The following is a 21,508-nucleotide window of genomic DNA, read 5'->3' on the forward strand; positions in this document are numbered from 1 at the left end:
TAGCTTTTTTTTTTTTTTCTAGGAAACACTTAATTCTTGCGTGCAATGTACAAAGGGTAATCAATCGTATGTCTAGTTATGGGAAAAAAAATTAAAGCTAGTGCAAATTGTTTTAGAAACATGTAAAGCTATGAATGGAGTGAGCATGATCCTGCTTGTTGGATTATTTTACCCACTGCACTGTCGATACTTGCATCTATCCTTCCTCAACTGATTCCAAGCACGCACTTGTATAAAACAGCAGTAATTTTACACAGAGAGTGGTTCTCATGCTCCATTTTTAATTTTTAAGGTATAGTACAACTTACAGTGCTTAGAAAAAGGCAACACCATATGGTACCATGTCTTCACTATCACATTGTAAGGGAAATTGCTTTTTTTTTTTTCTTCTTAAAAGCACTTAAAATAGGCAAAAGTTCTAAAAGGGGAGTGCTAACCGTTAATGCATACTTTATTAGAAAGAAGTCTAGCCTTCCTTTAAAGTGCCATTTGGGGAATGAAATCCTGTAAACCAGAGCCATTTTGTTTAAAATCCAATGAACGGGACCTGCTACAGAATAGAAAGTTTACACAGTTCCTTAAAGCAGTGTAAAGTCCACTACATGCAGTTTGTTTGCTATAAAGCTCTCTCAAACTTGGTAGCTTTATGCTGCAATTGAGTCCCCAATCCCATATTTAAATGGAAATAAACATTTACAGGGTGCATTTACATACACTATAATACAAGGATGACGTCCCTTTGCTGGAAGATAAAATTGTACAATTCCTCGCCATAACTCAGTCCTGACTTGATAAATTTCTTACGCTTGTAAATTATATAATATGCATCAGCTAAAATATTTTTTTCATAAATAGTTACAAAACTTGCCAAAACACATGGGGGGGAAGTTTTTTTTGTTGTTGCTTTTTTTGTTTTGTTTTTGTTCAAAACCCTGACATCTGAATGCCACACAACACAAGAAACAATGCTTAAAGACACGTTAAGTGTTTTCTGAAGAAAGTGGGTCAGTAACTACTAGCTGAAGACAAAAAGACTACCCTTCCCCAAGAACACAGTGCACAAAAAGCAAAATGTCAAACAGTACCTCAAGCAAAATAAAGGTCTGAGGATTGAAGCCAGCTCACGTGTGATCCCGCTAAAGACTTTGTGAGAGTCACCGCTCGGGTCCGCTGCACTGGAGGGGCTGCTGGCTCCGTGGGACAGGCGGGAGAGGCTGCTACGAGTTGAGCCAGGGGTGCCGAAGGCATTCGCCAGCCGACGCGCGCTTCTCGGGGACCATCTCGAGCATGGGGATGAGGAAATCCGTAAACTGCGCGGCGTCCTCGTGGGGCCAGCCGTACTTCTCCACGAGCACGTCGAAGAGGCTCCAGGGCTTCAGCTTGGTGATGTGCCGCAGCTCCCCTGCGAACACACAGAGGTGTCTGTGAGCCCGAGCCCGCTGCCACTCGCGGCGCGGCGCCTCCACCGCCTCCAGCGGCGAGTCGGGCCCGTGCGGCGCCTCTTTCGGGTCCTGAGAGAAAGGGAACGTATCCGGCGCAGAGTTCCCGTCTGCGGCACCAGGAGGCCCCTGCAAACACCTGTTTTCCACTCCTTGCTCACACGAGCAGCAGCCGCCCGAGGCTCCGCGGCGCCCAGGGCACTGCGGGGCTTTCCTGGCGCTCACCCAGCGGCCCTGGCGTCGCCGAACGGCTCCGATGGCTCCGACACACGGGCGCAGCGGCAGCGGCTGCTCTGCTCCAGGGGAGTCGCAGGCACCAGCTCGGTGCCAGCCAGGCCGAGCACCAAGCGGCCACCAGGCCCAGGGCAGCCCCGCGCGAGAGCAGCCCCCACGACGTCCTGGGTTAAGAGCTGCCCCCAGGGCCCCCAGCAACACGAGCGAGGCCCACGCTCCTCCGCAGAGCCCACCAGCCCGCGGGCAGCGCACGGGAGAGCAGCACAGCCCCTGCGGGAGCTCCCTCTGCCCTCAAGGCCGTGCTGTTTCACCCAGGGGCAGCTGCAGCTCCTCCAGCTGCCCGGGGACGCGGGTTCTTCTGAGCCTGCTCCTCCTGCACCACCGTCCCCATCTGTCCCAGACACACAAGGGAGCCAGACCGGCCCTAGTGCCGTCCTCGAAGCTGAAGTGCTTCAGGGATCCTGGTGCTGACTCCGAGGCATCCCCCAAACTTTGAGGAGGACAGTGGGTTCTGAACACATACTGGAAATTGAACATGCTCCCATCCTATTCCACTGTTCCATGTACAAATAAGCAGGCACACACACACACACGTACATCACACCATCTTGCAGGCCATACTCTTCTCCAACAACGTGGTTTGCCAACGCAAGTGCTGCCTGGGGCCGAGATCGGCTTTGTGTAACTGCAGAGCCCGCGGCGCCCTGTCAAACCCACCTCGTCCACCTCCTTCCCAGGCGAGTAACCGCGAGGCCCCTCACTTGGGAACGGAGCCTGCGAGCGGCTGACGCCCCCGGGCGCGCGTCGCCCTCCGCCCCGTCCCCGCCGCGCTGCGGAGGGCACGAGTCCCGCGCGCTCCCAGCCCTCGGCATCGCTCCTCGGTAAGGGCTGGAACGCCTCCCGCCCGGAGGAGCTGCACACGCTTGTGCTGCTGCCTTCGCGCCAAAGCCGGCAGGAAACACGATGGGACGAACCCACAGCCTCAGGTACTGTGCAGCGAGCAAGCCCAGTGCCAAAAACCATCAAGAGTTTGCAAAAGGAGGCGAAGAAGAGAGCCCGTGTCCGATGTTACTTCTCCAGTGCAAGGGTTGCCATAAACATTTACAAAACTACAGCAGTCTGGCAGGATTACTTTTTAAAATGCATTTAAATTACATAGGGTTTTGTTATCATATTTTTAACAACAACAAAGTCCATGAGCTGATCTACAAGCTGGTCTGGCATTCCAAAGTTGTCGTCCATTTTGTTCACAAACTGCATTTATAACATTCAACTGCAGCAGTCCTGTCTCTGGGCGAGACAAAGCCAGGCTGAGCATGGGACGTCCCAGTTCTTCATAGGCGTTTGTTAGTGTAAAGCCTGAGTTCATCATGTTTGCACACTCCCCATACCTTATTTTCAGAAACGGAGCCTGAGTTTGAAATATCCAGGCTAAGACTAACGTGTCCCGGGAAGCATAACATCCCCTGGAGTTTTTATGTTGAGGAATAAACTCTCTTAGTATTAAGAATTGAAGATTTTCCAAAAGAAATTCCCTAACAACCACAGCAGTGTTTAAGAAGATGAAATAGAGAAAAAAATACCTGTGTGTGAAGGAAGAATTAAATTAATGGTTTCATTTTCCATAAAGATATTGATAACGATCATATCAGGATAATATGATATCAGGAATCAAGATCAGGATAAATAAAAGGCAATTACACAACTAACTGAGGTGGAAAGAAAAATCCTCACAGAACTGATATTAATTGAGAGCGTGCTCACTCCTGACCCAAGACTGTGCGGAGCAAGCACAGAAATGGAGCTCCAACAACGAGCACTTTCTCCAGGTTCATGAAGTTTGTACCATGTAGGTGGAGGACAGCAAGGCAGTGCTTATATGTAATACAGAAATGAAATGTACAGGCCTACTGGTTTGTACAGCATCATTGGCATCCTGGGGATTAAAGGGAAACACTTCAGAAAAAATAGTAAGGGAAAAGTCACTGACGAAAGTTTTTTGGTCTAGATTTTTGATAATGAAGCACGTAGGAAATTGCCTGAGGGGATAACGGGATTATCACAACCGCCCCCCCATGTGGCGCCCAAGGGGCCGCAGTGAGAGGCTGTCTTGGAAAAGGAGGATTTAGGACAGAAGGACATGACTAGTGCCATTTCCTGGCATCTGCTGGTGAAGATGCAACTCACTACTACTTTGTTGACCACAGCACAAAAGAACAGGGATAGGCCATAAAAGTTGTCAATGACAAATTTGAGATGCCTCACCAAGAAAGAGTAGGGTGGTTTATTGAACAGCAAGGAATGGAGGACATGAGGAACTAGAGAAACAGCAGTGGGCTGTAATTTGCTACCACAGTTTCTGAGGAAGGGCTCCCATATGCCTAACACAGAACTTGTGCTAAGGTCCTACATGACAGCAAGGCGTGGAGAGGAGCCTCTCCCTTCCCAGGGCTTTTCTTCAAGCAGCCTCCCACAGCCAAATCCTCTGGGAAGGGGGCCAGCACCTCGCACGTGCTTGGGGGTCAGCACACAGCCCTTCACGCAGAGAGTCTGCAGAAGAAAGAAATGGACTGAGGGCCAGAAAGGCAGAAGAGCTTTAAGTTCCAGTGCCAAAATGTTAAGGATCTTTAAAGACAAACTGGCTTCCAAAGAGGTGACAGAGAAGCTAGTCCTGGACCCACTATAAACCAAGACAAGACCTTATAAAAGGAATGTATTTGTGTTATTATGGCTAACAAGAAGTTATACCCTTTCTTTATAAAAATACTCTTCCCTGAGGTCACAGACTGCTTCATGCAATCACTGAAAAGAAAGGCCTTTGTCCTGGTAACTCATTAGCTGGCAATAACTGAACTTTGTTGCCTGTGACTGCAGGGGCACAATTGGAGTTACTCTCTAACAGAGAACTCACTCAGACAGCAGCAACGCTTTATTTTTCTAGCTTCTGCTCCGTAGTATTAGTCTTTGTCAGAACAAAACAAAATTCCTTCGATGTCATCTGGTTAAAATGTTCTTAGGCATTCACTAGAATTAAAAAAAAAAGCCATGATTTCTTGATTTTACCCAAGCCTGATTTTCCCAAGCTGCGTTTCTGGGCCCGCGTTCGCCCCGCAGCAGCACGGAGCTGTCGGAGGGGCCCTGGGACGGCGCCGGCTCAAGCTCAGCCCGGGGCGGCACAAGGCCCAGGGCCGTCCTCGATGGCCCCGCCACATCCCTGGCTCGGGAAGCGCTGGGAAGAAGGGCTGGGAGCACAACGTGCTGGGCAGGAAGTGAGGTCCTAACTATGCTAAAAGCTCAGGAAACTCAACATCCCATTTGTACCTCTGCCGCCACGGTTCACAATTCGCATTCCTCTCCAAAGCCCTCCTGTTTTCCTGATTTATGGGATTTTTGTGATACCAGAATTATTAGTGTCATGAGAAAACACCACTTGGCTGTTTGCTCATTCATCTTGCATTTGTGATTTTGCTGTTTTCAGTAAAACATGTGAGATCCAGTCTGCTCCACTTCCAGAGCAAACTGGGCTTAAACTTCAGGCGCACAGTGCAAAGTGCCTCCATCCCACCCAGTGCAGAGCCTCCAGGTGCCTCCACAGGCTCTTTCCTGAGGGTTAGGACTTGCAGGAGAACAGCGAACCCATCCGTTCACCATTCCGCAAACCTCTATCATCCCCCACCAACCTTCTCCTCTCCAGACTGTGTCCAGCCTTTCTGGCCGCCCCTGGAAAGCGGCTGCTCCATGTCCTAGACCCGCTCTGCCTGCGGCCACCCTGGTGCGATGATCCCCGCTGTGGCCATGCCCCGGGGCTCGCTGCAGGCGCGAGCGGGACGTCAGACCGCGCTGCGGCGTCGCTGCGGCCACAGCCGCCCTCCACGGCGCCCGGCGCGCGTCTCGCCGCAGCTCCTGCAGGACCGGCCCCACACACGACACAAGAAGGCAGACAGCTCACACGGACTGCTGGCTTGAGGGCTTTTTGGGTCCTTGTGGCAGCTGGCACTTTGGCAAAGCACCAAACGCAGCTACGTCCTGGCCCGTGGCCCTCAGAGTTACCACAACCAGCAGTGTTCAAAGGGCGAGGGCAGCGCGCACGGCGGAGCCTCCCTCCGCGGCCCCACGGCCACAGCTCCCGCCTGCACCTTCTCCAGGGCCGGGCCCACGTGAGCGCTGCACCCCGCTGGGCACCTACTGCCCATAAATCCTTGTCCACCTACTTCAATCCTTACCAAGAGCATATGCCAGACCACCACATACTACCAAAGGGGGTCACGGTTGACTTCCAGCCAAGCCAAAAGCTGTCAGCATTGCTGATGATTCCTTGCCCTCACATACATAAACATTTGCCGACAGACTCACAAAAGCGTTAGCTAATATCCACTTTGTTGTGTACAACACAAAACAGATTTTAAGCAAAAAAAAAATGAAACCAACGCTGCGAAGGTTGCTTTTCTTAGAAGGGCAAGTTCGCACCAAAATTCTTCTTTTACAAGAGCTCTCCATTTAAATGGATATATTTCTTCAGCACCCATAATAGAATGAACATATTCTCCTTTTGGATAGTATTATGCTTTAAATTAGTGTTGCATAAATACCGTTACCTTTTTTGGTGAAAAACTCCTTGGAATATTTCCCCAACATAGCGTATTTTCGAGGGATTTTTCCCAGCAGTTCAATGATCAATGCTATGTGGTCTGCATTGGAGAACATTGCCAGCAAAACAGAAACATACAACAGTTTAATCAGTACATTGCATGCACACACTAACACTGGCCCGGTACAGACAGAAATAGATTGATCCTGGTAAACAGACACGTGCACACTAGTCAGCGTGTTGTTAAGGCTAAGGGGGCTACTTTGGAAAAAACACTTCCAGTAAAATTCCCTTGTCAAAAAGACATTTGAGTATCAGCTACTATATACGTGTTTTTCTATACAATTTAAAATGTACTAGTAGGTTTTTCTGGGATTTTTTGTTGGTTTTTTTTTTGGAAGTGTAGCTAAAGAAGTTGAGTTTGTCGAGATTTCTGCCCCTAATTCATGTGAATTTGTTTCACAAAGACATTTTTTTGTTGCTAGATTTGAGAAGATGCTCTTTCGTGGGACATGTTACAACCAGCAACAGCAATTCCACTTCTGTCTGCATCACGGCACCTTTCAAAAAGAAGAGGTACTACCTCTGCGATTGAAGAATTCCCGAGAATATTTTCCAGATAGAGCAAAGTGCCTTGGGATATTGCCTAGCAGCTCTATGATGTGTGCTATGTGGTCTATGAGGGAGAGAAAAAAAGGATACGGGAGTGGAAGGGGCAGGGAAAGGATGGGATAAAAAGAAGAGGAAAGAAACTGGAATTAGTAAAAAATCAGAAATAGTTTCAAAACAACAATGTTTGCAGCAAATCCATGCAGAGGTTTCCAGGATCAGCAGAGCTCTGGCATCATTAGCAGCACTTAAAAACAATGAATGATGCCCACGTCACCACCGCAAGGGCCTTTACAAGCAAACAAGCATGAAAATGGACAGGTACACAGATGGAAGCAGGAGTTAATTCTGGTTTTTAAAAAATTAGTAAATGCCTAATCCAAGTAAAAATACACAATGTAAACATTATTCCAGTGCCAAACTTATAAAGTTCAATTTTGATGTTTCTTCCAGAAACTAAAGAAAACATTGTTATTCTCAATCAGGTTTCCACACATATGCAGTCTTACAAGAAGGGCAGTTTAATTCCTTCAGGTAGGTGTTAGGTAGATGAGTATCTGCAGAAGGGAGTTTTTGCCCACCCTCTGCTACTGATGGGACTTAAAACTAAAAAGAAAAAAATTGTATTTATATTCTAAAACCAATGTATACGAACAGTTCAATCAAATACAAAAATTAACCCCACTGTAAGCTTGCTAGAAATTTAAGAAGAAGAGTGTGAAAATATACAGAAACTCATAAATTTCTCAAAAGATTCATACCTTCGTCCCTGGAATAGTCTTCACCAGAATGTGGTTCAAACAAATAATCTCCAGTTGCTAGCTCAAATGCCTATAATGTAACAGACATATTTATGGGTATGTCAGAAATATTTCTTTTAATCTTATAATGTCAGTAAAACATCACAACCATCTTGGAAGCAAGAAAAGAATTAGCTTCGAAGCTAGTGCTTACAAGGCCTGAAATTAGCCCAAAGCGTCGATCAAGGCTCCTTACCTGGCAGCCCCCGTTCCTGAAGGACAGTGATGGCACGAGTGTCATTCCCAGTCATTCCCAGCACGGAGCCAGACTGGACATGGGCAATGGGCAGGGAGCCTGAAGGCCGCCCAGGAGCAACGAGATACCAGAGGGGGAACACGGACCAAGGACACATCCAACCAGCACCTCCTGGGGCTTAACTGGCTCACTGTATTTCTAGTATTTCTAGCATTCTCAAAAATATCGATCCTCTCTCTTAGGCAGTGGGAACAGGGCTTCAGTGTAAGTTAACGATAAGTATATTTTAACCTGCCCACAAGTTATGTACTAGTTATGTTAAAGAGGTGGAAGTTAATGGAACTCACAGGAACTCATTCCCAAGAGAATGAAGAGCTGTGCTTGTATCTGAAGCCTATTTATCTGTCAGAGATTCAATGCTGGAAATGGAAATTCGAAAGTCCAAATTGGAAATAAAACACATTTTTAACAATAATTATCATTTTGCAATGGACAAGCTCTTTCCTCCTTGATGACGCTAAAACTAGAACAGTTTTTTAAAAGGTGCTTTTGCTGAATCACAAGTCATCAAAATAAATACTGCAATCACAGGGTAAAATACTACAGCTGACATTGATGAAGGTGTCAATCAGAGCAGATGATAGCGCGATGACAGATCCTTTCAATCCTTGCATGGATGCTAATCCTGCATTAAATCAATGACCAAAATCAATGACCAAACTCTCAGTAGAGCAGAGTTTCTTATTATGCACATGCACCTTAAAATCCTTAAAGCAGAGAAATAATGGTGAGAGAAAATATTAGTATGTAAACAGGGATTAGTCTAGACGAATCTGCAGAACATTTCTCTCTCCAGATTTTTTCTCATAGTACCTACACTACCCAAACAGCCAGAGGGATCTAATTCCTTTAACGCTGTATAATTATCAAGGTATTTCCTCTCTTCACGACCAGAAAAAGTATCTGATCTAGAAAATCAGTCCAAAAATCAGACAAAAATTCCTGGCATGGTTTTAGGAGGAAATTCCACTCTAGTAGATCATTTACTACACAATATTTGTTTCCTGAAAACAGACATGCTTTTCTGTTCCAATTCATAGATCAGAGTTGTTGAGTCACTTGTAAATTTAACCTATTTACTGGCACTTGGCTTCCTCAAGCTGTGAACTGTGGAGTGATCCAAGTGGTCTACTGCCAAATAATATATTGCCATCATAAATGCCAGGCGAGAAAGCAGACATGTCCGTCTTGGACGTTCCTGTCAATCGTACAAACAAACCTTGAATTTCTGATGTCACTAATAACCAAACTTTCACTTTTTTTCTTCTTCTACACTGAGTTCCAGATTGACAGCTTTCACCACACACCTTTAAAGAACTTCATAAATTATCAGGTGTTTAAATTAAAGCTCTTACATTAGCCAAAATACATCACTAGTGAAGATCTCTAATGTGAACATGGAGCATATTGTTATTATCTTCAGATGTGAGTGTGAAAACCCAAATGTTCCCTTCATCTCATAAGAAGAAGAGTCATTAAAAAGGCTGGGACAACTTTTCCAGAACACACACTGGAGCACCTTATTTCAAAGGACTTTAAGAAACATAGAACAATTAAATACAGGTTTTTGGAGAACAGAGGACATGTAGCTGAATTAAGATGGATAGGTAAAGTCCTGCAAACAATACAGTTTCTAGTCCCATAATGAAGTATTAGTAGCTGAATATGTCTGTGTGAGATTAAAAAGATTAAATTGGAAAAACTATACAAACTGTTCACAGACAAGCACAAGAACTAAGTATAAAACGGTGGCGCACACACTTTTAAATCTGACTATAGTCAATTAGAGGTAAAAGTTCTCCCACATTTGGGATATTTATACTACCTTTTCTCCTGAGCAGAAACTTTCTTTTTCCCCAAAGTTTTGATGCTGCTTCCTTTCCCGTCTCGTACACTTTGTTTGTGTGCCCAGGACGGGCTGGAATCGCAGCTCCTCAGACAGAACCACAGAACCACGGAGCAGACGGGGCTGGCAGGGACCTCGGGAGGTTGCTCAATCCAAACCCTGCCCAAGCAGGGCTGGCTGGGGCAGGTTGCCCAGACTTTGGTCCAGTCAGATCTTGTCTCAGGCACCACTGAGCAAAGTCTGACCCCATCCTCTTCATGGTCTTCCACCAACTATCTATGAACATTGCTAAGATCCACCCCCTAAGTTGATTACATGAGTTTCCTAAAGGACCATGTATGAAGAGCATGGAAACATCTGGCTCAGCTGCACACAGAGGTAACCTAGAGGCAGCCCTGCCTTTTGGAGGTGCAGTAAATATCTCTACCAGTAGTCCTCACCACCCACTTGGCTTGTGGATTCATCTGTAGTAACCTGGTAACAGGTCCCTAGATATTTTAGGATGGACTGGCTCCATAGTTAAATAGAATTATTTGGGCAGCATTAAAAAAAAAATGTATCCTTGACCTAGATTTTTATCATAAACAAACAAAACTAGAATCAATATTAAAAAACACGTTAATAAGCAGGTGAATAGCAGTGAAGACACTGTTAGCTGCAACAGTCCGAATCGTCCTACTTCTTACTAAATTGCATCAAAACAAGTGGTGCAGGTTTTGCAGCCCCATTCCTGCCTCAGTGCAGAGAGCAAGTGGCACCAAAGGAAGGGATCTCTGCTGCTAATATTCAAAGTGACACTTCCAGAAATACACTGATGTTTTGCACTTACTTAGCACATTTCTACATTTATAATCTCTTCACACCCAACTACAGGAACACAAACCCACCGGGTCCCCCTTAATTCACAACTGCCTCAAAATCTGGGGTAGGCGGGACCGGAGCCCCTGCAGAGCGCGAGCCAGCAGTGCTCTCTTGTGGCACCCCAGACTAACCACATCCCGGGCTCTGCCAGCACCAGCATTTCCAGTTCATCCCGGGGGCCATGGTTCCCCTCTCCCCAGCCCCACATGGCTCTACCTGGAGAGCTGTGACCGCCCTGGGATGCCCAGTATGAGAGACGTGGACAAGGTGCTGGGAGAGGGCAGCGCAGCCGCAGCGAGAGGGCAGGAGCTGCAGCCCTGGGCTGGAGCTTGTTCATCCAGAGAGGGAAGGCCAAGATCCCTTTGGAAAACAGTCAAAAAACTCTATTTTTTTGACAGAAACTCTGACTTTGAATTATCACAATCACTTTTTTTTTTTGCTAAAGTTGGCATATGCCTCAGTAGAAACCAGTATTCCAATTTTTAAATGGCAGCAATAAATAACACGTGGCACATTTAACATAGGACACAAATGCCCAAGGCAACCCATCTTTATAGGCTGTGCTTGCAAATGTTACTTACCACTTCCCTAAGGTTATCACAAAAAAACAGTCTAAACGAGAACAACTGGAGAACCTTTCAGCAGAAATGGCCACACTGCTGCTCCGCAGGCTTTGGAGAGGTTACCCCCACTCTGCCCCTGCCTGCGATTGCGAATGGACCTACCCCTACACTGCTGGAACCACCTACCATGGACTGTGGTCCATGTCCAAGCATACAATGGGAAATAGCCACATTTTCAGTGTGTGACAGCTGTGCACCCAGTCTGGTGACTGGGAATGGAGGCACATCTAGGCAAACGTGTCTGGAAGAGACCTGGAAGAATAACTCATTTGGACTGCACCAAATTGCCTGCAAACCTTTTATGAAGCCCTAGCTGAAATGGGCAACAAACCATGGGCCAGAATTTACTACTGCAACAAACCAGATCCAGCTCTTAGCCAAAGTTTCTCTGCCCAGCTGAAATGAAAAGCTGTAAATGAGAGGATTGTAACTGCCTTAAAAATAGGTTTTGTCTAAGAAATCATTCCCCCAGTCAAGTGGGAGCATAGCTAGAGCAGCAGAAGGCTTTTCGAGATGAGTACTCCAGCCGACGGTGTGTTTGCTCCTCAACATCTCTCCCAACAGAGTCAGGCAATGAAAAGAATATAAAAGGAAACTGCATGGGTACTGCCTGGGACGAAGGGCCAGACATACAGAGCACAGACATTCATGGGTTGCTTGAAAAGGAAACAGGTTTCTATTGTTTTCTACTCTCTGATCTCAAAATCACACAAATGCCGTATGGTTGCTCTGGAAAGTCACTCTATATTCAGAAAATCATTTTCTTTTGAACATTTTAGGTTGTCCACCCACCACCTTCAAAGCAAAAGGGTGTACAGTGATTAATAACAGCATTTTGTACTGTATCTGCCCACTGAAAAACATGTGCATAGTGACTTGAGTTCTTTTCTCTCAAGCAGATTTTTGATTTTCCATTTTTCCTCAAAAACCATTTTCTGGGCAGACTGAGGCTTCTCCTCACACCTTGCATAGGTGCCATGCACATGAACTGACATGGTGGTACTCATGAACCTACGAAGACATGATTATTTCCTCCTGCTTATAATACAGAAAGAGTAGTTACACTTAGGACACTTGTTGTCAGACTATAGCTATGCTGTACAGCTGTTTCTTTTTATAAAAAGGATGTATTTCAGGAATCACAACTCTCCACAATAACCACCTCAGAAAGATATTAGAAAAATACTGTCTTGTCAATGTCCTAACTTGTGACTTACTCATGTCCTCCCCACATCTTACACAAGATTATACATCCTGGACAACAAAAGTTACATGATGAGACTCATTGTTTCAGGTGCTTTTCCCATCTCCAATCCAAAGAGCCTGGAAAAACAGTGGAATCATGTTGCCCACAGTCATTTCCAGGAGCAATGCAAAGGGATGCCCTTTCTGCTAGTATCGGAGGCCTTATTTTGCCAGGATTTCTTGGCAGCAGCAGGGGAGTGCTGTGTTCCATGGACTTCTGGATTTAGGAAATGTGCTACATCATGCAGTGCCCGTTTAGCTTACACTCCACAGAAGCAATCCCTTTTACTTCTGCAAATGTGGAAATTCAGCCTGAAAAAAACCCATGACCAAGGGTGGTTTCAATCCTGTCAAAGGCATCACTGGCTCCAAATCTGCTCCTTTTTTTCAGAAAAAAACAAGAGAGATGCACCTCCATGTCAGCATATCTAGAATAGAGCATTTAGTAACTGTGGGGAGAGATTCCCCAGTGTTCCTAGGTCTGGCATGAGAGCAGTAGAGTAGCCCACATTTAGATAAATAGGCCATGTTCTAAAAAAAATAAAATAAAGAAAAAAGAAAAGATAAAAAAGCACCATGCAATTCTCTTAGCAAAATATGTAAATGTCCAGCAAATGATCTCCACAATCACTCAGGCCTGGGGCATCACACTCCTTTCTCCCTGCATTTTTATTTTTTAAGATTCACATTAGCTGAACTGGTACTGCCCTGAGGAAATCCCCCTCTCATCCTTTAAATCTGATTTGAAGACCAGCTTTCCATGTTTTGGGCAGAAAAACTGGACCATGATGAAGCATCTAAAATTAGAAGATTCAGTTTGCAGGCTGCTGGTTTACAGTGCTACTTATTCGCTGACACGATGCCAAAAGAAAAAGTACTGTACGGTTATTAGCATTGAGTTATTTCCCCATCTTTTACATGTCTCATCCTTGCTCAGCTTATTCTTCTTTGAATCTGCATTAATTCACATCATTCATATCCGGCACACACTCTGTACACCAAGTATCATTCTTTTTCAATAGATAAACTGGGACAAGACAGCTTAAGTAAGTCAAAATCATCATGAAAATAAGACACAGGATCTATAATTTTGTTGCACAGTTCCCAGCACAAAGCCAAATTGAGTGCAAAATGCCTCCTTTCCCGGCAGGCCAATACAGGCCACAACTGCAAGGTTTCTGGTAGAGTGACAGGAAGTATTTGATGCCTCCTCTGAACACAACATCAAGTTTACCATCACATTTTAGCACATAGTCCTTAATTAATGATCTGTTTAAAGCACTGTATGAGAAATACAATCTAAAATAAACACAGGTGTCAGCCAGCACAACCACATCGTGCGTGCTTGGTACTGTCTCACTAGGCCAGTTTTGGAAGAACAGAAACTAGGGGGAAAAGACATAATGACAATAGTGCTGAACAACCCCTTTTGTATGTGCAGCTTCCAAAAATGTCCTTAACAACATTGGGCCTGTTGTGCAAGCAAAGGAATGTGACAGAGAAGTGGAGAATCTCCTGGTACCCCAGTGAATTTGAGGTTTTAGACAACATGGCTAACAGGTTGCCTGGGCCATATCTTCAGTCAGCCACAGCAAAATATACAGGACCTCCAGCTCCTGTTGCAGACAAACCCTTTGAAAACACACATAACAGTAACTACTATGGAATAAAGTGAATTAAATATAGAAACAAGAACAATGTGACCTAGAGGGACACTTTAGGAACCACATCTAGGTTCAAGAAACCAAACCTGAAAGAGCAAGTGGGACTACATTGGCTTTAAAACACTTCAGTACAGTTCTTGGATGCTCCAGAGACTGGAGAGAATCAGATCATCATTTCCAAAGATGAGCAAGGTAAAAGAGTTCTTGGTGTCTGTGCAGCTCCACATCAGAGATATTCATTCCCCTCGCCTCTTAATCTCAATTAAAAATTCTCTGCAGAACAGAACTGTTATTGCCTTCAGTTAATATCCACCTCACGGAGCTGTATTCCAGCTGATTCTGGGATTAACACTGCCCTGACCCATTTTCCAAACATACAGGAATGAAGGCAGATGACAAACTGTAAATTTCTGGGGCAAACACCTGATCTTCACCTTTTCCATGACTGCACTTATACAATGAAGACAACTGAATAAAACGACCATATGTCACTGACGCGGAACTATTAAATTTCTACAGTATGTTATAAGGGCAGGAAAAGAAAGTGTACGGCAGAAGACAGAATTCCAATGTTTCTGCCTCAAATACTTTGCTGTCCTTAAAACTTACATAATGAAAAAAAAAATCAGCAGTGTATTTTTTCATGAAAATACTGCAATTTCATAAATATTTGTGAACCTGAATAAATGGCAAAGATTCTTTAGGTTTTCAGGACGGGGGGTTCTTGAGTTTAAAAAGGGCTTACACAAAGAAAGCAACAGGGTTTATGTAACATGAACAAAGATATAAGGGTTAGGATGTCTCTCAGATAATAAAACAGCCCTGTATCTCCTGGCATGTGCATCTTCAACCACTCTCACAGCATTACAATTTTAAAAAATTCATTCAGTCACTATAAATGGTTAAATTCAAATAAACAGTTTTAGCATATATGCTTCAAACTCATACACACTGTTAGTAACCACTGCCCTGCCAAAGATACCTTTCCTATTTAAAGGAATAAGAAAGTCATCTATAACTCATGCCAAATATTTTAAGAGCAGTGAACTTCCTAAGCATGAAACTGTTACTAAGTATCCCATTTTACTTAAATGCAAATTTAACCTGGTTTGTGTGGCTCTAGCTACAAGGCTGACTATAAAATTAGCAAGATGTAGTGCACCTATGCAAGCCTTAAGGAAGAATAATACAGAAACCAAAGAAAGGTAATAAACTGAGCTTGACAGAAAATATCAACTATTAGGAATGAAAAAGTAATTTTGCTACAGTAATTTTCTACTTAGTTAACCAAAGAATCATTAGAGAGCTCAAAGAATTCACAATTTAGATTTCTCAAAATCTAACCTTTACATTGACATTCAAACTTCAAACCAGATGCCAAGCTTTAATAGCTGATCGAACTGAAAAACATTCATGGATGATTCTGCATTATCTTTGCTATAAAAAGCAGCAAAATCCAACGATTAAATATGAGTCTAACAAACACCTCAGCCCTAGGACCATAATTGTGGAATATGCTGTGGAATATCCACATTTTATGTTTTGCCTCAAAAGGGATGAGTAAATTCAGATCTTTTATGTGTACTAAAGCAAAATCGAGTATTAAACTCTCAGAGAAAACACACTTTCATTTTTGCTTATGAGTTGGTTACTTCCAACACATGGCTTGCTGAGCTTATATCTGTAGGATTTTATGTTCTTTTCAATCCTCCTCCTCTCCCTCTGAGTTCTGCAATTCTTCTCATCACCCACGCTTGCAACTGTGTCTAGTATTTGAGTCTTCTCCTCCTCCTCCTCACACACTCTTTTCAGACATGAATTTGTAAGATATAAAGATTTGAATGTGTTTTCACTTTTAAAATAAAGTATTTCTAAATGTATTTCCAAAACTATCTCTAATCAGTATGCACATACAGCTTATTTGTCCTCAGAGACATTGTTTACAGAATGTTTCAAATAGAATTGAATGATCAAGATTGATTTTTTCCTAATTTTAAAATATTTTTTAAAATGCATCATTTCAGTTTAATTGTGTGTTAAAATTAGTTCTGCAGAGCTTTAAGCACATGTTTTACTAATAAACAAAATTCCTTCCCTTCAAGTTTACAACCTGAAGTTGTCATCTACAAACCTAATCTGATGAATGCTTTCAGTGAAGGTGGCAAGAGTTTTAAGTATTTAATGTTTTATTATTTTATGGAAGAAAGGCCAAGGAAACACAGCAAACAGTTGCACAGATTCTAATATCTAATCATTTTTGAAGAAACCATGCAATTGTACTATCCCAGTTTGGTTTTGGTATTTATAATATATATAAAACTCCTTGCAAATTTGCATCTTTTTGACTGCAAGATTAAAGTGCTTCAAAGTAAAATTAGAAACTTCCTCAAATATACTTCCTTTTGATTGAGGATGCTTAACAGAGTGGAATAAAAGGGAGAAAGAAACCCAGCAGCAATCTGATACTACATCATTTATAAAAATGTATTTATATCAAAATGTCAGAACCATCCTAGTCAGGTTCCCTCACTAAATATACAATTGTTTCTTTGGAGGTTTATTCTTACAAAATAGAGGTTTTATGCTCTTACCATACACGCTGTACTCCAGATATCAGCAGGTGTACTGTAACCTGCTCCTATTAAAACCTCTATGGATCTATATTGTCTTGTCTGGATGTCTTCTGTGAAGTGTTTATGCTGCAATAGAAATAATATTATTAATGAGGAAAAAAAAAGACTAAGATGACCTGTTCTAAACATTGAAGGCTAAACTGAAGTGATGCAGTTGTACTTACCACCCAGCAGGCGTTCCCCAGGTCAGCAATTTTAACTCTAATTTTATCTGCATTTCTTGGGTCCAGAGGATTCACCAGTAAGTCAGCAGCACGAGTTTTTGCTAACACAAGCAAAAAGCAGAATAGTTAGTACTTAGAACACATTGTTCATCTATGTGAGCAGTTTTGCCTTGTCAGGTTTTAGAATACCTTGCAGGTATCAAAATGAGTTGCTGAACGTTATGAGATATTAAAGCAACAAAGGTAGGATTTCTTATGTAGATTTCTAGACATCTTTACACATTTTAAGTGTAAATGGTTTGCATTTTTGAACGAAATGCCAAATGACTATTATTAAAATATCTGGAGGTGCTACTAAGCAGAGACAGTGCATATGTTTCCAAGAACAGATCAGAAGGAAAATGTTAAATCTCAAGCTCCAAGAATTCCACATGAACGATACATTCTTAGAACAGTTTGGTTAAGAAAATAATTCAGCATATCTATTGTGGGATAAAGTACATGAAATGTGGCTGTATCTTTTTTAATCTGTCCCATGCAGGAGAAGACTCACCACAATTTGCCACATTTCAGAACCTGGGGATCATTACCCCTTTCACAAATAAATCAGGGTTGAATCCCAGTTCAAGACTAAGATTGGAAAGTGATGGTGCTCTATGAAGGAAGTATTAGATCAGAAGGCAGCTGGGACTCCAGGAGGAGTGAACGGCCATCAGTGAAACTGGTTTAAGAGCTGTAGAGGCAACTGCCTTAAACGGGCAGCTAGAGGAAAGAAGCACTTGCTAAGCAGGAGCGACTGAGATCAGAGCTGCCTGGACTGCAAACTTCAGTGATCACTCAAGGGAGGGAGACAAAGTTAGCTGGGAAAGACCAAAGGAGGATCGGCCCAAGGGAAAGGACAGCACTGAGTGGCAAATAAACAGAAGGAGGAAGGTGGAACGGGCAGTGACCTCAAGGAAACAGTCCCGTACAAAAGCTGGAGCAGAGCGTACGGCTCAAGTTCTGAAAAAGCCCTGAAAGATGGCACAAAAATAAAATACACTAAGAAAATACATCAGGGTTGCAATATTTAGCACTTAAAAGGAATTATTAAATTCAATAGTAAGATCTTCCTTTAAGTGCATGCTGTCTTTACAGTCTTTATCAACAATCATATGCACCGTTCAAAAAATAACATGCTTCTCCTCAATCAGCAGCCCTACAAAAGAAAAGTTATCGCCTAAGAAATCTTTGCCATACTTCATGTTGAAGGTGGAAGGTTTGCAGCAAATAAGGCAGGAGCACAAAAGAAAGAAAGGGAAGACCTCCACAGTAGGACATCTATGGTGAGACACCAGGCAAGTGCCTACACTGCAGTGTTTTCCTCAGAAACTTGCTAAGTTTGTGTCCCATATTTTCCAAGACGAGCATGAGGCCTTGGATTCTGGTTTTGCAAATGCTGATGATTCACAACTGCAAGTGAGGTCAGGAAAAGTGTGTTTTTTAGCAAGTACACACTCTCTCTCTCAAAAAAAAAAGTATCCTAAGGAGCTCAACCTGAGCGCAACTTTAATGAGTATTCCTGATTTTTTCTTTTGTGCGCCCTAGTTCTGTAGAACTGAGAACTATCACCTCCTCTTCTCACAGTCACATCATGATCATGTACTTAGTAAACACTCAAACGTGGGGAGGAGGAGGAGAGTCATGAGGAAATAAATAATTCTATCTTAAGAGCATTTGATCACATGGTGAAAATTAAAAAAAAAAAAAAAAAAAAAAAAAAGCAAACAGCTGCTCAACCACAGAGCACCAAGGCAGGGACCAAGGAAAGTGTCTTGGAAAAATGAAACTTTGTCCTTGCACATGGGCAGCACTGACTGCACAGGGAGGAGCAAAGGAAGACATCACAACAAGAAAAAAAGGACCAAAGTTACAAAAAAAGTAGCATCACTTAAAAATTCTGAACAGCCTACAACACTCACAGCCTTTTTCTTTCTCACATACTGTTTTATTCCCATTTAGCTCAACATTATTATTGATTCCATTAATATAGGTCACATTTAGCTCTTCCTCTTTCTGAGGAAGATGTGAGCTGCAGCTGAATTCCCTCCCTTTCTGCTTTCCTGGCACACAGGGCTTCCAAACTGCTCCCAACACGACACCATCAAGGACAAACCAAGTAGGTTTCTCGCATAAGCTAGACTATGACAGACAAAAGACATTGAAGACATCACAAGAAGCAATAGCTAGAAGCTTGGGCTAGACAAATCCAGTTAGCCACAAATCCCTTAAAACAATTCAAAAGGACTGACCAGTGGAATAAACTACAAACATACTGTTTTGGGTTTTTTTTTTTTTTGTTTTTTTGTTTTGTTTTTGTTTTGTTTTTTTCTCAGTCCATTTGTCAAAATCAAGAGCAGGTATCTTTCTGGAAAACACATTTTAAGCCAAACACAGGTACTAAACTCAATAGAAGGGTGAGTTACTGACTTGTTATAAACACAAAATCAGGTTAGGTGATTTCATGATCGCCTTCCGCCTTAAACTTTGCTTACTTGCAACTATTTCTTCCTCTTCTCTTTCCTGTGTAGACTGTTCTGTCAATACAAATACATTGTCTACAATATCTTATCAAGTAAATTTACCTAATACTTTAAAAAACATTCTATGATAGAAGAAAATAAATTACTGTTATGCTTTTCTGTTAAATTTTAGGATGACCAAATTGTTTGAATTTAACAGGAATTCTTTTGTACCGTGTTTAAACTACATCTATCAAGCTCCTAGACTTGAATGCAAGGAAAAGCATCCAATTTGCTTGAAGTAAGCTTAGCCATTGCCTTTGATCCGAAAATAGTACACGTTTTCCTTAACTGAATTGCTGTCTTTCTATTCCAATCAATTCACTCTTTCATTTTAAATGTAATCTAAATCTGTAGTACCAGCCAAGAGATTTTTATTAATTCAAATCGGAACATTTTTTTTTCTTTCTATTTCATAAAGTCATTCAAAACTGACTGCATCGGGGTTTTTTTTTCTTGAATTTTGGTCCTGTGAGGTGGAAATTCACCAGAATGCTTTTGGACCACAGTCAGCAAAATTCTCCTCCTCATTTTTTAGATATCTGACCTACCTTTCTGCCAAGGGCTTCCTAGGATGAAATATGAAATTTAAAATAATCGTAATTGAGTTTTTGCATTCACACAATATAAAATTCAATGAGTAAAATATTCAGGGTAGATGCAGCCAGGAAGGTTATGTCAACCTGCATGGAGAAAGGGGTTCCCAGTAGAGGGTTGCAGCTGTTCCCCCATCCCGGAATATCTGACTCCATATCCCCCTTTCTGCTCAAGTCTGGGAAGTGCCTAGGAGACAGTATTTGGGAGAAGACTGCACAGATTTCTCCAACTGTGGAGGCTGGCACACAGACACCATCTTTTCAGTGGACACTCCTCAGACTCTGGCAGGAAGCAGAGCAGGACGTATGTTTGGCACTGACCCAGAAAAAAAGGTTTAAAAGACTGCAGGCAAGGAAAGGCCAACCTCGCTGAGACGTGCTAGCCTTACTGCACAAGCCAAGGTCAAGGAAATGGTTGTGACAGAATCATTTTCTGCTACTGAAAGAAGCACACGATGGCCTGCCACCTACGGCTTGGTACTACTGATTCACACAAAAATTTGTTGTTCTCACCAAAGCAAATATTTTTTCACCAAAAGCAAACAAAAGTAAAATCTGCATACATGTGTCACTGAACAGAGGAAAAAAAAAAAGCCACACATCTATAAGGTTTGAACCCATTACTCATTCTGCATAGGACATCACCTGCAGCTCCATGAGACCCCAAAGACAGTATATGACACCAAGGGCAAAACTCACTTTTAGGCAAATCCCCAGTGCTTGAAGCTGAAACCGTTCTGCTCCTGTCATGAGATGGGCTGCTCTCCTCTCTTTCAGTTACAGTTGATCCTTCAGAAACAGCAGAACCACAAGCTACAGACTCCAGAGCCCCAGAAAACACTGAGGCTGAAAATTCAGAGAACTGTGACTCAGGAATTTTATGACGTCCATTTGGCAATTCACCATTAAATTGTTCATAGGAGCTGCTATAAGAGTAATCACTTTTTGTATTTGGCTCATCAAGATTATACTCCTCTGGATTTGGACACTCTTCCTCTTCCTCATCTTCATCTTCAATCTGCTGTTCCAATAGGAAGGGGCCATTCACAATATGGCCATTTGTTTTAGGGGATTCTATCCACTTAGGGTCTGTAGGATCAGGGTTGACAAGTTCCTGTTCAACATCGTCATCTTTTTCAGTGTTTTCTTTCTCTGTGTCTTCTTTTTCATCCTGATCTTCTGCTTCGCCTGAAAAAATTTAATGGGCAACACATTAGGTCATACCTAGTTCAAAATTAGGCATCTGGAATTTTTTACTCTTCAGAAGTCTGTGTTTTCCGAAATAGCACAAAAAGAAACACTGAATATCACTGAAATACACAAACACCTTAAAGCAAAATCAAAGGTGAGATAACAAACTAATAAGGCTGTTAGAGAACCAACAGAAGT

The 21,508-nt window shown here is 42.8% G+C and overlaps 1 protein-coding gene across 3 annotated transcripts in view; it reads right to left on the minus strand.

Moving 5' to 3' along the window:
* Positions 1 to 1,067: 1,067 nt before the first annotated feature.
* The window catches only part of SRPK2 (SRSF protein kinase 2), an 86,421-nt gene continuing 65,980 nt past the window's right edge, over positions 1,068 to 21,508 (minus strand). The window contains exons 10-16 of one of the 3 annotated variants that reach the window (XM_088533186.1): positions 20,819 to 21,307; positions 16,963 to 17,063; positions 16,757 to 16,864; positions 7,632 to 7,701; positions 6,845 to 6,937; positions 6,269 to 6,361; positions 1,068 to 1,402 (exon numbers count right to left, since the gene is read on the minus strand). In XM_088533186.1, the coding sequence (XP_088389312.1) occupies positions 1,218 to 1,402; positions 6,269 to 6,361; positions 6,845 to 6,937; positions 7,632 to 7,701; positions 16,757 to 16,864; positions 16,963 to 17,063; positions 20,819 to 21,307 (1,139 nt within the window). In that variant the 3' untranslated portion in view covers positions 1,068 to 1,217. The remainder of the gene's footprint in view (positions 1,403 to 6,268; positions 6,362 to 6,844; positions 6,938 to 7,631; positions 7,702 to 16,756; positions 16,865 to 16,962; positions 17,064 to 20,818; positions 21,308 to 21,508) is intronic. The other 2 variants (XM_088533188.1, XM_088533187.1) reach the window with 2 other exon arrangements.

This window comes from Tinamus guttatus, unplaced genomic scaffold, assembly GCF_059628265.1.
Source record: "Tinamus guttatus ecotype Peru unplaced genomic scaffold, ASM5962826v1 Tinamus_guttatus_pri_ptg000489l, whole genome shotgun sequence".
Classification (NCBI taxonomy): Eukaryota; Metazoa; Chordata; class Aves; order Tinamiformes; family Tinamidae; genus Tinamus; species Tinamus guttatus.